Source organism: Lycium barbarum, chromosome 4, assembly GCF_019175385.1.
Source record: "Lycium barbarum isolate Lr01 chromosome 4, ASM1917538v2, whole genome shotgun sequence".
NCBI classification, from domain to species: domain Eukaryota; kingdom Viridiplantae; phylum Streptophyta; class Magnoliopsida; order Solanales; family Solanaceae; genus Lycium; species Lycium barbarum.
The window spans coordinates 39,809,508-39,823,802 of NC_083340.1; the positions used below are offsets into that span (position 1 = coordinate 39,809,508).

Consider the following 14,295-nt stretch of genomic DNA (forward strand, 5'->3'; position numbering starts at 1 on the left):
AGTGTATAAGGAACAGTATGTACTCCCTTTGCGTGGAGGTCGACTCACGTTTTTAAGAAGCCAAGTTCTAATCACTCCCTATTTGTACATTTCCATGTCTGAAGACTCAGAAAAACCATCACACAAATATATGCAGATTTTGACAAAGAATAATGTGTTGATCCAAACTTTTATCATAGCAGTTCTTAAAAGTGTAAGCTCGCAATTTGATTGGATCCTTGTGCTCCTACTAATATTACAGTATAACTTAGTAGGACAGCTTCAACCTAGCACCTATGCATTTTTCTTTTAGCCAGTTAGCAAGAACCTGGAATTCAGTTCTCTGCATAATTAGGCCTTAACCATTAAAGACACACTCCTGACTGTGTGCGTGCTCGCGGGCGTGTTCGTTCTTTTTTCCATACAAGTTATACACTGATTGAATTGCATGCAGTTGCTGTTTTATGCTACTGCGGCTTCGAATGGGCTTAATAGATCGATACTCCCTCTGGTTCCAAATGTCAGTCCTTTTTTACTAACTGAATTTGTTTCAAAATACTTGGCATTTTAGAAAAACAAGAAATCCGTTTATTATTTCGTCTATTCAATTTTATGTGACACTATTTCCTCCGTCCCATTTAAAGTACTTGCTGATTCCTCTCAATGAAATTTTCCATGTTGCACTAAGTTACTTACGGATGTATGCATGCGGTCCAGGAACACTTTGGGGTGAGCACCATTTCCTCCGTCCCATTTAAAGTGCTTGGCTTATTAACATTTGTGGTGCATACCAGATACTAAAGTAAACCAAAAAGTGCTTAAGAACTAGTTTAACCAGCTTCCTGTGGCGTGGGAATGACATTATTTCCCTTCCTACCCTGCTTGAATTTTTTTGTGCTATATTTGCAATTAATCGTTCTTTAATGCGATTTTTGAATGTATTTCTAACATAAGGTCAGTGTATAAGGTTAACAGAGAATTGGTATAAGGCAGTAACTACCGCTATGCATATTTATTCATCAATATAATGAATACAAAGGGGATATTGGTAAGGAAATAGATAACCTAGTACGATACAAATTCACGGACTATGAGTCCTACAGCTACACAGACTATGAGTCCTAATAAGCCCCCTTAATCTGGACGTGTTGAAATAATGGACAGATTATCATGCAGAAAAATAAAAACGGGATGAGGATAAACCCTTCGTAAAAATATCAGCAAGCTGTAAGTGAGAAGGCACATATAGGACAACAATATCCCCTTGAGCAACTTTATCACACATGTAATGATAGTCAATATCGATATGCTTAGAATGATCATGGAATACTGAGTTATGAGACATGTATGTTGAGCTGACATTGTCACACAACACTCAAATCGGCTCACGAAGATAAAGACCAAGCTCACAAAGAACATGACGAATCCAAGAGGTTTCAGCTACAGTATAGGTAATAGCCCAATCTTGAAACTGTGGGTTGTTTCTTCGCATGCCAAGAGATAAGATTGGAACCCAAGAACACGACAAAATCGGTATTTTTATGTGAAATTTTGTGGATTATGATGTGTTATGGCTGAAATTTAAGTGTGGGGTGGTGTTGATATGTGGGTTGGATTGAATTGTTGGAAAAACCCTAGCTTGCTAAGTGAATGAATGATAAGTATTTTTATGCATGCTAGGTGTTTGTCAAAATTCCACAAAGAAAAAAAAATGTTGTTGAAGGGAATGAATGTTTCTATATGCCCAGTGGTGATTATGTTGTGAAAAATAAGTGTTGGGTGTAGTCTTGTACTGAATTGATTGTCATAAACAGTGATGGCCTCGAGTGCCATTCGACAACAACCCACACAAATTGGATAAATGGGGTAGTCTGAATCCCCTTGTCAAAACTCGAAAATTGTTGTCATCAAGAGTATACCAACATCTTAAGTGTGGGGTGGTTCCTTCTGATTAGGCATTTGGCTAACTGGTTTGTTTGATTGCAGGAATAATATCTCAAAGGCCTAAATAAACACAGGAAAAGCTCCGGCTGCTTCGAGTAGCCGAGCTTGAAACAATAGGCCTGCACCAACAGAAAAGGATGACACAAGTACTGCACTGCGGTTTGGGGCAATAGAACCGCATGGGCGCTACTGGTTCCAACACTTTGAGCCAGCAATCGCTCCTACTCCAGAAGTCTCCATTGATGCGAATAAGCTGCGAATTAAATTCTTGTGTATCTATACAAGTATTTTTTCCCTAGGTTATGGTCGTTTTGGCCAAACAGTTGGCCCCACAAATATTGATATGGTTAAAGAGTTTTATGCCAATTGGGAGCCCGAGCTTGATTATGAAAAGGAGATGGAGTATGTCATCCCAATTCGAGGGAACCAAATATCGTTCTCATACTACATCATTAACCAATGGATGCAATTCCCTAAGAAAGATCATACACGATTTGAGAGGTTCTTGCTTAGGCCTAACTATAGAGAACTTCGTAACGCATTGTGCGGGCCGGACTCCAAAGTTTTATGGGATAGGGATAGGGATACAGACGGACGACATAAGTCCTTGAAGAGGAGCAATTTTGTACTCGAGGCAAAAATAATGCTAAGGTTCATCAATTGTTGGGTCATGCCCATGACAAATGACACTAATGTGTCAAAGCTGAGGTGTTGTTTGGTCTATTTTCTCTTGAACAATATGGACCTAAACATGGGCAAGGTTTTGTTGGTAGAGATGGCAAAAATGAGGAATCAGGGAAAGGGGAGACTTCTCTACCCCAGCATGGTGACCAATATTTTGCGCCAGATGTTCGATGTGCTGACCAATATGGGGGTCGATTTTGAGATACCCCAACCGGATAAGTCATTTGATATCACGGCCATCAATCCTGCAAAAGGCAGTTCGTCCTCCCTCACATTTGAGCAGCGGACCAACTGTCTCGAGCAGTCAGTGAGTAAGTTGTTTGCTGACTTGAAGCTGAGAATGGAGCGGGGGGAGGCAAGCATGGATGAGCTGCAGCAGATGGGCCCCACCAGACTCCACCACGAGGACCTTTCTTGGCCTCGATGAGGTCTTCGAGATTCCATTAGATGAGGATGCGAACTCTGGATGAGGATAGTCAGTTCCATGGCACCGCTGTTGCTGGTGCCAAGTTTGACTAGGCCCTAGTGGGCCCCAGGGAGTATCTCTCGCCTTACTCTGTTTATTATTTTTTTTCCCACATGCATTGAGGACAGTGGATGAAATTAAGTGTGGGGTGGGAGGTACGTCTCGAGATAGAGGATACTTATGCATTAGGATTTTTTTTTTTGAGAAACTTAATTTTCTTTTATTTGTCCTTTTTGTTTTAGATTGTCCTTTGAAAAAAAATGAATATAGAGAAAAGAAAAAAAAATCTAGTTTTAGTAGGCTTTTGGTAGTGGCAATCATCCCTTAGGATTTTTTTATTTTTTTTTATTTTTAGTCGTAGAAAGGGCTTTTCCTGATGACGGGTGGATGATAACCTACTTTAGGGAAAATTATTCCATAGGAAGACCATTCAAATGCTAGGTGCTCGGGTTAGGTAAAATATTGGCAATGTGAGCTATTCTTGATTTTGATTTGAAAGCATGTCGTGAAAATAGAGGACCTCTCTCGAAATACTAAATTCTTATTGTGTTTGACTCATGTGCGACCCACTTGGCAGTTGCTGATATGTTTTTGCTTAATTCGAGGGACAATATGATCCTTCTTGCTTTGATTTTGTATCATATGTCTGTAAGGATTTGATACTTATCCATGCTTGGTATTTGATGTCTAGAATTTTCCCCTTGTGTTCGTGAAGCGAAATGAAGTATGTTGTGATTTAGGACATGATAGAGGCATTTCTTTTTTAGCCTAAATTTTAACTTGTTCCTACCAACCCATGCATATACATGTTATCCTAGTTAGCCCCGTTGAGCCTTTAGCCCTTTTTCTTTGATAACAATTGATAAGCCATACCCTTTCATTCCAGTTAGCCTATTTTTGATCCAATATACTCCTTGAGCACTTTAATGATAAAATGATGTAATTGTTGTTGGGAGTTGATAAAAAGGGTGGTGTTTGTTGGTTGAAATCTAGTTAAGTCTATTGGTGCACCTACAAGAAAGAAAAGTTTGCTTGTTAGTTGGGAATATATTAAAAAAAATGGTAGAAAAACTAAACTGAAAAAAAAATTAGAGTAGTTGGTGTTGTGAATAAAACTCCCCCTCTAACTTGCATTGTTGAAAAAGTGGTGCTTAATTGTAAATAATCAACTTGGGATTATTTGGGAGAATCGGTTGGTTGGTTTTGAAACTTGGGAGACAAAGGAAGTGTGCAAAACAAGTATGTTGTATATATTAAAGTGCTTAGAGAGGTTAGTCACTATCATCCAAAGAATTCCTACCCGTCCTTTAGCCTACATTACAACCCTTTTAAATCCTAGTTGATCCAAGGTTCGATATGCTTATATTAGTGAAGCAGTTATACTACGGGCAAGCCTATGGTATGTCATATTAGCATGTGATATTATTTTTTAGAGTGAGCGGATTTGTGAATTCATGTCCATTGAAACAGAAAAAAAAAATGATTCTTGTAAGGTATATGGACAACTCTCTTCTCGTAAGGCACATAGTTGACAATGGATTGGTGAAATGTTGGATTCTTGGTTAAGTAGCATGATTACTTTGTTTTAAGTGGTGTCTTTGAGTCATGTTGTTCTTGAAAGAAAAGTGTTCTTGAGAAGGTTGTTGGTTTTTGTTTTGAATTGAAATTTGGATTTTTGGCATGTCTGTCGAAAGAATTTGCTCAAGTGATTGGTTTTTTTGAAATATTCTTGAAATAGCCATATTAGCCGAAGCCTGAGTAGACCTGTTTGAAGGCATGATTGTGAATATGGTAGGTTGGTATAGGTAAGTGTTTACTCGAGGGCGAGCAAAGTCTAAGTGTGGGGTGGTGATATTTGGTACAAATATCGATATTTAGCGTCACTTTACCTCTCGTTCTTAGTACTTTAATCGCATTTTCTATGATGGAATCATTGTAGTAGTGCTTATGTTAGTGTGTTTAGGTACAATGAGGAAAAATGATGGAAAAACCGAGCACTTTCGCTCAAGTTTGGGAATCTAGGACCAAATGTGCACAAGGAGAGGCGAAGAAAAGAGACGAACGACACCGGAAAGCTGGTGCGTCGCCCAGATCGACGCACCTGCACAAGATGAAATCACTGAAGATAAAAAATTGGTCCCTGTTAAATCCTCTTGGGGCGCCGCACCAAGCCATTTTCGTGACTATTACGGTTCACATTTGTTGCGGGTGGGGTTAGCGCTCGGAAAAAAGCTACTTCGAAATCGTTGGTGCTCTTTTGGAATTTGTTTTAAAAGAGTCGCCACCTAATTTTTAGGAAATTAGGAAAACAAGTTTCGAAGGATTTATTCATATACGATGAAAAAAGCCTTCGTAATCCAAAGTTCTAGGTAAGGATTCTGGTGATCCCCTAGGGAAGGTGTTAGGCACCCTAGTATTAAGGATCCGTACTATACGGTTGACCTTCGAATTCCAATGTATGAGTATTTGCATGAACTGTTTATTTAGTGTTTATTCTCGCATTTATAAAATCTGCCACTTGCACATCATTTTGAAAAGAATTGAATATATCCCCTTTATATATGGGGTATTTAGATTCGGATTTATAATATCTGAAGACAAATAATTTCCTTTTATATATAAGGATAGTGTATCAAAATCGTTTTGATTTATAAGTTAAGTATAATTTAGTTCATGCTTAATCTCATACTTGGTTCGGGTCAATCCGTTTAACACATTTAGAACTCCCTACTCTAAACCCTTGTATTTACGAATTCTTATGGACTCAATTTTATGACACGATTTTTCTTTGTTATTTATGTGTATAAGACGAACTTTAGCTTTAAAATATGACCTTTTAAAAGGATGCATTTTTTGTTTTGGGCTTTTGCTCAAATTTCTTTTCATCGTTGTACCTCTTTTCTAAAAACTGGGCTCTCATATGCACTATTTTCAGGAATATGTTAACCATACATCTCGATTTCTCGTTTGTTGGGCTCGACCCAAAATATTTATCTTTTTGGGTTTAAAACTTAATTTGTTCTCAAAAGGATATGCCTTTGGGTTTAAAAAATTTAATCTGATCTTGTTTGAAGAAAAAAGTCAAAGTTCTTGAAATCTTGCTTTCCTATTTGTCCGTGTTAAACTTGTATTTAAAGAAAACAGTTATCCATTTTTAGACTTTGAGAATTTATTTATACTAAGCGGGTTTTGAAAATTCTTTTTGGGGACCTAAAGTCGACTAAACGGCATAAGTACTGTTATCCTAAGATGATATATATATATATATATATATATGGGTTTTGCAAGTTTTTACAAATACACAATACAACAAGATTACACATAAAAAGAAGACATAAATAAATAAATAAATAAATAAATAAATAAATAAATAAATAAATAAATAAATAAATAAATAAATAAGAAGAAAGGGAAGGCTAGGGGCGTCCCAAGCCCCTAGTTGGCCATTTTCACCCATGTTTGGGCCTTCTATGCATTTAATAATAGTAAAACTTACACAAATAGCTACCTTTTAATAGCCTCTAACAAGTTATAGCTATAAGTTGAATATTTACTTTTCGTAGTTGGTTTTTGATATATTTCAGATGAATCTCGGCTGGCTGAAATATAGTGAAATACATTGATATATAGATCGGCTGTTGAGTAAAAAACGGCTATATTTATGGCAATAAGATTCTTTTCCAAATTAAATGTTAATTTATATTTATGGTTCCATGATTCACGCAAACCTCATGAGGTTCCATTACAGCTAACGTCTGTCAATCAAATTAACTCCATTTCTTTTATTTTTATTTTTTTCAACAATCTGCTTTGCGCTAATACAGCAAAATCCCTTTCGTTTATTAAAATTTTCAACAATCTGATTGGAGATTTGTTGTTCTAGTATCGCTCTATTTGTAATGATATAAATGGCCAGCGTAACCGCTTTGATCCGACATTCTCGTTTTTGGAACGATCAAAATTGTTACGTTAACTACAAAATAGATGCAGTTGTATTCAATGATTATTGCAAATACAATGAACTGGTTGCTACGATTTCAACTCAACTTGGTCTGGATAGTTGCAGAGACAAAATCTCAATAAAATATGTTGTTGAGGGGGATACTCAACCAATGGAAATACACAACGATATGGGAGTTAGGGTGTATGTTGAGCTTAAGAGGGAAAAAAGTGTTTTGGGGATGTATCCATATTGCGTTAGTATTACAGATAATGATGTTGAGGAGATTGCAACTGGTGAATGTGTTTTTAGAGACGATGTGCTTCAACTTGGATACGATGATAATTTGGAGGATATGGATGCTTATGATTCGAATGAATTCGATCTGTCAAATTGTGAAAAGGTTGTTGTATTTTTAGATGAGGACAACAAATTGATTATTCCAACGCAGAACAGAAGGAAGTTTTTGTAGATCAAATTTACAAGGATAAGGATACATTGAAACTTGTAATGGCGAATTATGCTATTCGAGAACGATTCAATTTCAAAACTGAGAGATCAAATGCTATAAGGTATGTGCTTTCCATATTCTAACTTTGCGGGAGATAATAAATGCATTACAAACTGCTCGTTACTGAGAATGACTTCATACTGATATATGTTTTATTTTGTAGTTATACAGTCGTATGTATGTCGCCTGAATGTGAATGGAAATTACGAGCGTCAAGTGTTGGAAAATCTGAACTGTTCAGAGTTAGGTATTTCCATGACGAACACACATGCCCTTTGAAGGACAAGGTATATTCACAGAGGCAAGCAACAAGTTGGTTTATTGGGGAATCAGTTGTTAAGCCGAAAATAGCGAACCATAAGAGGAAAGTCAGTCCTGGGGATATAATGGACGACGTAAAAAATGAACTCAGCATAGATGTTTCTTACATGCTGGCCTGGAGAGCTAGAGAAAAAGCTATGAATGATTTGAGGGGGGATCCTGCTGCTTCATACAATAAATTGCTGGCATATGTCTATATCCTAGATAAAAAATATCCTGGATCATATGTTAAAATGCATAAATCATGTGAAAATGAGTTTCTGTATTTCTTTGTTGCACTCAAAGCATTCATAAAGGGATTCGAGTGTTGTAGACCAATAGTGGTAGTGGATGGTGCACACCTTAAAAGCACGTATAATGGTACATTTGTATCCGCAAGTACTTTGGATGGCGCAGGTATGTGTATTCCTGTGCATTTAATTTCAATAATATAAACTGAAAATACATTGTATATACCGAAATATACTGCGAAATATAGATTACATTACTCTTATCTAGACTTAAAATATAGACTGATAAAAATACACAGTTTATGGATTAACTTTTTAAAATGCAAATGTATATACAGGTAATATTCTACCACTGGCATATGGTTTGATAGATTCGGAAAATGATAAGTCCTGGACTTGGTTCTTTGAGCAGTTCAAGCAAGCTTATGGTATTAGGGATAACATGTGTGTCGTATCTGACAGACACGAAAGCATAATCAAAGCGGTGTATCGGGTGTATCCTACTGTTCCTCATTTGGCCTGCATATGGCATTTGTGGAAAAATGTGACTAAGAAATACAAGTTGAATGATGAAGTATTGAGTCCTGTGTTTTATTCACTTGCCAAAGCATACACACAGGATGAGTTCGATAAACTGATGGAAAAGATTGAGAATGTTGATATACGAGTAAAGGAATATTTGGATGATGCTGGAAGGGATAAATGGTCTAGGCTATATTCACCTGTTAACAGAGGTTGGACGATGACTTCGAATATAGCGGAATGTATTAATGGAAAACTAGTAGCGGCAAGAGAGTTTCCTGTATTTGATTTCCTTGAAGAAGTTAGGAGGATGGTTTGGAGATGAAATTGCACAAATAGGAAAAATGGTACATACACATTCTCAACACTTTCGAGACGATACCAAGAAATGCTCTCAATGAACGAGTATAAATCGTTACGCATGAGGGTAAGTTTTTTCTTGATGATAAAACTGGCTTGTTTATATCTCAGGGTATACTTCTCTGTATTTTTCTATATTTTGTTGTATTTAGCTAACAGCCTTAAGTTTTCTTTTAAGTTTATGGAAACTGACATGCAATGTATTTTTGTTGTTAAATGTGCATGTTTCTTAGGTTGAAGCATCAACTGAATATGTTTATACGGTTAATGATGGACCGCGGCGTTTCATAATTGATTTGAAGAGGAAAACGTGCAGTTGCAGGATGTTTCAAATGGACGAAATACCATGTTCACATGCCTGGGCTGTATTAAAGAGTAAAAATCTAATGGCTGATGCATATTGCTCAGAATTATTCAAGCCAAATACAGTGGTGAATACGTACGATGCGCCGATTGATCCACTTCCCGACGAGAGTGAGTGGAATGTTCCAACACACATATTGGAGGACACTAGACAAAAGATAACACCATACTCGTTGTATTCTGAAAGAAAAACATACTGTCTAAAAGTAATATTAACTGATCCAAACACTAATGTTCAACATCAAAAACCCATGAAAAAATGTCTTGAAATATACAACATCTAATCTACCCCAACATCTACTCTACATCATCTACTATATTCACTGCATCGCAATCAACTATAGGCCTGACTGATCTTGCTGGTTGCTCGTTATCACTTTCTGCATTCTGGTTGGCCTTTCCCCAAGCATAGTCGCAAAGAAGTGCACCATATCTCTGACGGTGAAACTTTGAATCAATATTTGGAATGGCTTCACCCGAGCTCAAGAATTCAGCAAAAGCTGCCACATATACACCACAATCCCTGAAACCAAATAAACAAAAATTTATTCGTGCTTTAGTAAAATTTTAGCAGAAGAACAATGTTATTGAATCTGTATTTCAAAAGAAAAAAGCATACATGCTTCCAGAGGGTTGTTGTGGTAGATCGTCCACATTAACGACATCAAAATCGTCATTTAGTGCTCTGTTTTTGTAAGCGGGGTGATTCTGAAAATCTATATCCTTCTTCTTTTCATAAAAACCGAACATTTGTAGATGATGTGGCACAAGGGCAGCCATCATGTTCACTTCTCTCCTAATGACGGCATCATGCCCTGCAGCTCGATATAAGTCGTACACATACAAACATCTGCGCAAAACTCATAACAAATATAAGAAAACAACAAAAAGATACATTATAGAAGTGTATTTCATTATTTCTATAGCATATGTTTAATAACAAATACACACCTGTCAATGAATGATATTACCACTAAAATTCAGTGATTTTCCTCTTTCACATTGACAGGGATTAATACGTTGTCAACTGTATGCCATGGTACATTACCCATCAACCTGTACCCATTTATGTACTCACATACATCAGATTCCTTGCTAGCAACACTTGTGGATGATTCCGGATTTTTCCAAGCATGGTAAATCTCGGTGATTATGGTATGTAGTATACAGCTGACGGTGGTATATTTATATGTGATGTTATCTTCATATTTGCCTTTCTTACGGAGGTAATAAAAAATAACATCAAGATGCTGCAAATAAATATAGGGGCAGTCAGTAATCTCAGTTGTTACTTCATTAAAAATACACTGAAATATATTGAAAAAAATACGGCAAAACTACTGAAAAAAACAGAAGCATATCACAGTAGAAATATAACAGAATGTTATTAAAAAAAAAAAACAGTACGAAAGGTACATATGGTAAATATAGTGAAATATAGGATAAGATTCATTGAAATACACATTTTGAAAAACATAGTAAAATGAAAGGGTGATAAATCAGTGAAGTCGATCTGTGGAATACATCAAAAATATACGATAGAGACAGTGAAATGCATCAAGAAAAAACAGTGAAAATTATGAAGATTTAACGAAATACATTGTAAAATAAACATTGAAACATGCAAATGGAAAAAGGAAATTCTGTAAAAAAAAAAAACGAACCTCATCATTCCAAAGTTTCCCTTCCATTGATAACAAGTAGAACCAGTTTTTGTCTTTAACAAGTGTGACGCCTAACTTGAGTGACATATCGGCGTCTTCAGGATCCACTAATTCCTTGTTTTTTCTATAGTGGTTTTCCTTGTCTCTTCTATAAGAAACATATGATTAGAAATCTTATATAAAAAACATTTTCATATTTTAAAGAAAGGTAATCTTAAAAAAACTTACTTTTTATCATGCCTTAATAACAGATCCTTCTTGAGACAATTTTCATATTCTTGAAAATACGTCATGTCCACAGGGGCATTGATTGGATGTTCTACAAAGGGGTGCTTCTTTTCAAATTTGATAGGGACAGAAGACCTTGCAGAAGATCCTGCTGAGCTGTAATTTGGCATGAAATCGGACACAGTGTATTTGCTGGGTTTCCTATCTCGCACAATGCTTGGGTGGACAATCATTCGGCGTTTAGTATTTTCGATTGAAGGTTGTGCTATTTCAGCAGTTGAACCTTGTCCCGTTGTTTGTTGTACTCCAAGTTGGCTGGGTAATTCATCATCAGGAATTAACCATTGAGAATTTGGTACAACGTTCTCAACTTTGCTGCTCTGAGGGGTCTTAAACATGTAGGGATCAGCTTGATCATTAACTTGTATTGCAGGGGGACCAAGTGGAATCACAGTGTCAAGAGGACACTGGATTAGCAACTCTGCTACCATTTGCTCTGATGCACTAAATTCTGCATTATCATTTACCCCACCTTGTTGCACAGCCGGAACCGGCACATGTGTATGCACAATGACTACCTCGCCCTATACCAGTTATAAACATTCAGTGAAACAACAAAATACAAATTCAAAATGAATTAAAAACATCACCGGGATATACAATAAAAAAATCAGTGTAGTGTTCATTGCACAGTAAATACACTGGAATACAAGAATGAGTTAGAAAACAGTGAAATATGATTTGAAGTATTAAAACTCGGGTTAGAAATATAGTGAAATACACTAGAAAGTGTTAGTGATACAATGAAATATACTAAAAAAAGTTACAGTGAAATTCAGTAGAATACAAAAAAATGTTGTGACAAGTGAAATATACACTGAAATATAGTAAGAACAATTAGAGATATAGTGAAATATATCGTCAATTATACTAAAAAAGATTAGAAATACAGTGAGATATACAAATTAGTGTTAGAAATACAGTGAGATATACTAAACTTGTTATGTGAATACAAGTAAACATGTGTGTACCACATCCTTTCACAGAACCAAAAATGGGATTCTGAAAAAAAAAAAAAAAAAAAAATGTTCTTAGGTACCTGTGGATGTGTTGGCTTCAGGGGTGTTTCACCGCTACCTTGAATCTCTTCAGTTGAAGCCTTTAAAGTATCCCCACGTTGTGTACTTCGACGCATTCCAACACCAGAAACATCGCCAGTTAACATTGTGCCTGCCAACTTCATATTTTTTCCAATAATATATATTATTGTGAGTTCCTATATGTATAACAAAACAAATTAGAAAAATTACATATTGTTAAAGGGTAGTTTTTACCTTATTTTCATCAATACCATCTTTGACAGTTGATGTCTCTTTGGCATATTGTTGTTCTTGATTGAATTCATGTGAGTATTGTATGCCAACCTCGTATTGATTTACGGAGCTTCACTATCGGCAACCTTAGAAATATATATATATATATATATATATATATATATATATATATATATATATATATATATATATATATATATATATATATATATATATATATGTTATTCGTAAAAGTATGGGAACAATTTTCAATCAAAATCTGTATTTTGTGAATAAAATCAATTTTATTTTGGATTTACCTTTTCTGAGGTTTGATTTCCCTTTATTGCCTCAACAACCCTTTTGAAGTTGTCATCGATGCATTTGCGAATATCATCTATGGACTTGTTAAGCTCAGTAAACTGAGCAGATACCTACGTGTTTTTGACCGAACAATACGTCAAAATTTTCAAAACCCTTAACAAAGCAAATATATTACAAAAAAAAAAGGAGGACAACACACTTACATCGTTCTTAAAAGCTTGAAACTCTTGTCTGAGCAGTTTCACCTCATCAGTTTTGGTGGTTGTTTGGACATCACGATGCCTTGATGTCGAAGCGTCCTTCGATGTTGTGAGTGGTTCGTTCCGGGCTGATTGTTTCCTAACAGTAGAATCTGTAACTGAAACCAGTCTGTGTTTCTTATGAGGAAGTGAATCAGATATGGCACACCGTTGTTGCTGTTTACCCCTTACATTGTGTGGTGGTGTGGTACTGAAGTCATCATAGTCATCATCAACCATCTCGTTGTTGACACCCAATTTTGTCCCGCCTCTCCTCCAAAATACCTATTTACGCTTCTAATATTTTTAGAAAATTAAAAAATATATATATTTATTTTTTACTAAATTATTAGCCTCTTATCAATACCGGCACTTCATTATTCTATTACGATTACTATCATTATTATTATTATTATTATTATTATTATTATTAGTAGTAGTAGTAGTAGTAGTACTATAATTCACAATTTTTTTTATCATTTCGACATTTTACCAGCTTACGCACACACATCGGATTTATCTTTGCATAATTAAATAATAGTATTTATTTTACTGTGGATTTTCGAAATATTATTGCACGGCTATTACAACGCCAATTTTTATCTGAGCATTAATGAGCATAATCTCATATTGAGCAATATTTTAACACAAGTTATTTCGTGCACTCAGTCCGTATTTCTGATTTATCGGACCCCGAATCAAAGTCCAATCAACTCATAAATGTTTTTGACTAGCCCATATTTTGATCCCAATTTTTAGACCAGTCCAGGTTTTAATTCATTAGCCCATTCTTTTAATACCCGGTCCAAAATTTGACCCAGTCCACAAATGGACTGGGTCCAGCCCATTCCCGTTTCAGAATAAGGGAACCCTAAAGGGTTTCCCTTCACTTTTCTTTTCTCTCTGCCTCTCTCCTCTTCTCGTTCACCCCCGCCGCTCCCCTCTTTTCATCCAACCCCACCACCGCCGCTCCTCTTCCCTTTTCCCCACCACGCCGTTCCCTTTCCCCCACTCCCTTCTCTTCTTCATCATCATCTCCTCACCCCCACACACGCTCTCCCGCTCCTCTTCCTTTTCCCCGCTCCTCTTCCTTTTTCCCCGCTCCACTCTCCTTTTTCTTCAACTCAAAAGAGCCAAAACCCTATAAATGGTGGCGCGTTGAATCATTTAAGGAGAGGTTTGAGGACCCGAAGAACCGCCCCTATTT

At 36.3% G+C, this 14,295-nt stretch overlaps 2 protein-coding genes across 2 annotated transcripts; one reads left to right on the forward strand and one right to left on the reverse strand.

Moving 5' to 3' along the window:
• The first annotated feature begins 7,523 nt into the window (after positions 1–7,523).
• On the forward strand, positions 7,524–9,604 carry LOC132637426 (uncharacterized). Its single transcript, XM_060354516.1, has 4 exons — positions 7,524–7,585; positions 7,688–8,241; positions 8,414–8,910; positions 9,191–9,604. The coding sequence occupies exons 1-4, from the start codon at positions 7,524–7,526 to the stop codon at positions 9,602–9,604; spliced, it is 1,527 nt and encodes a 508-aa protein (XP_060210499.1).
• Positions 9,605–10,300: 696 nt separating this feature from the next.
• Positions 10,301–13,328, reverse strand: LOC132637427 (uncharacterized). Its single transcript, XM_060354517.1, has 6 exons — positions 13,053–13,328; positions 12,846–12,959; positions 12,312–12,488; positions 11,213–11,796; positions 10,985–11,132; positions 10,301–10,570 (listed from the first exon to the last, which is right to left on the reverse strand). Exons 1-6 carry the CDS (start codon positions 13,326–13,328, stop codon positions 10,301–10,303), a joined length of 1,569 nt encoding a protein of 522 aa, XP_060210500.1.
• Positions 13,329–14,295: the final 967 nt, after the last annotated feature.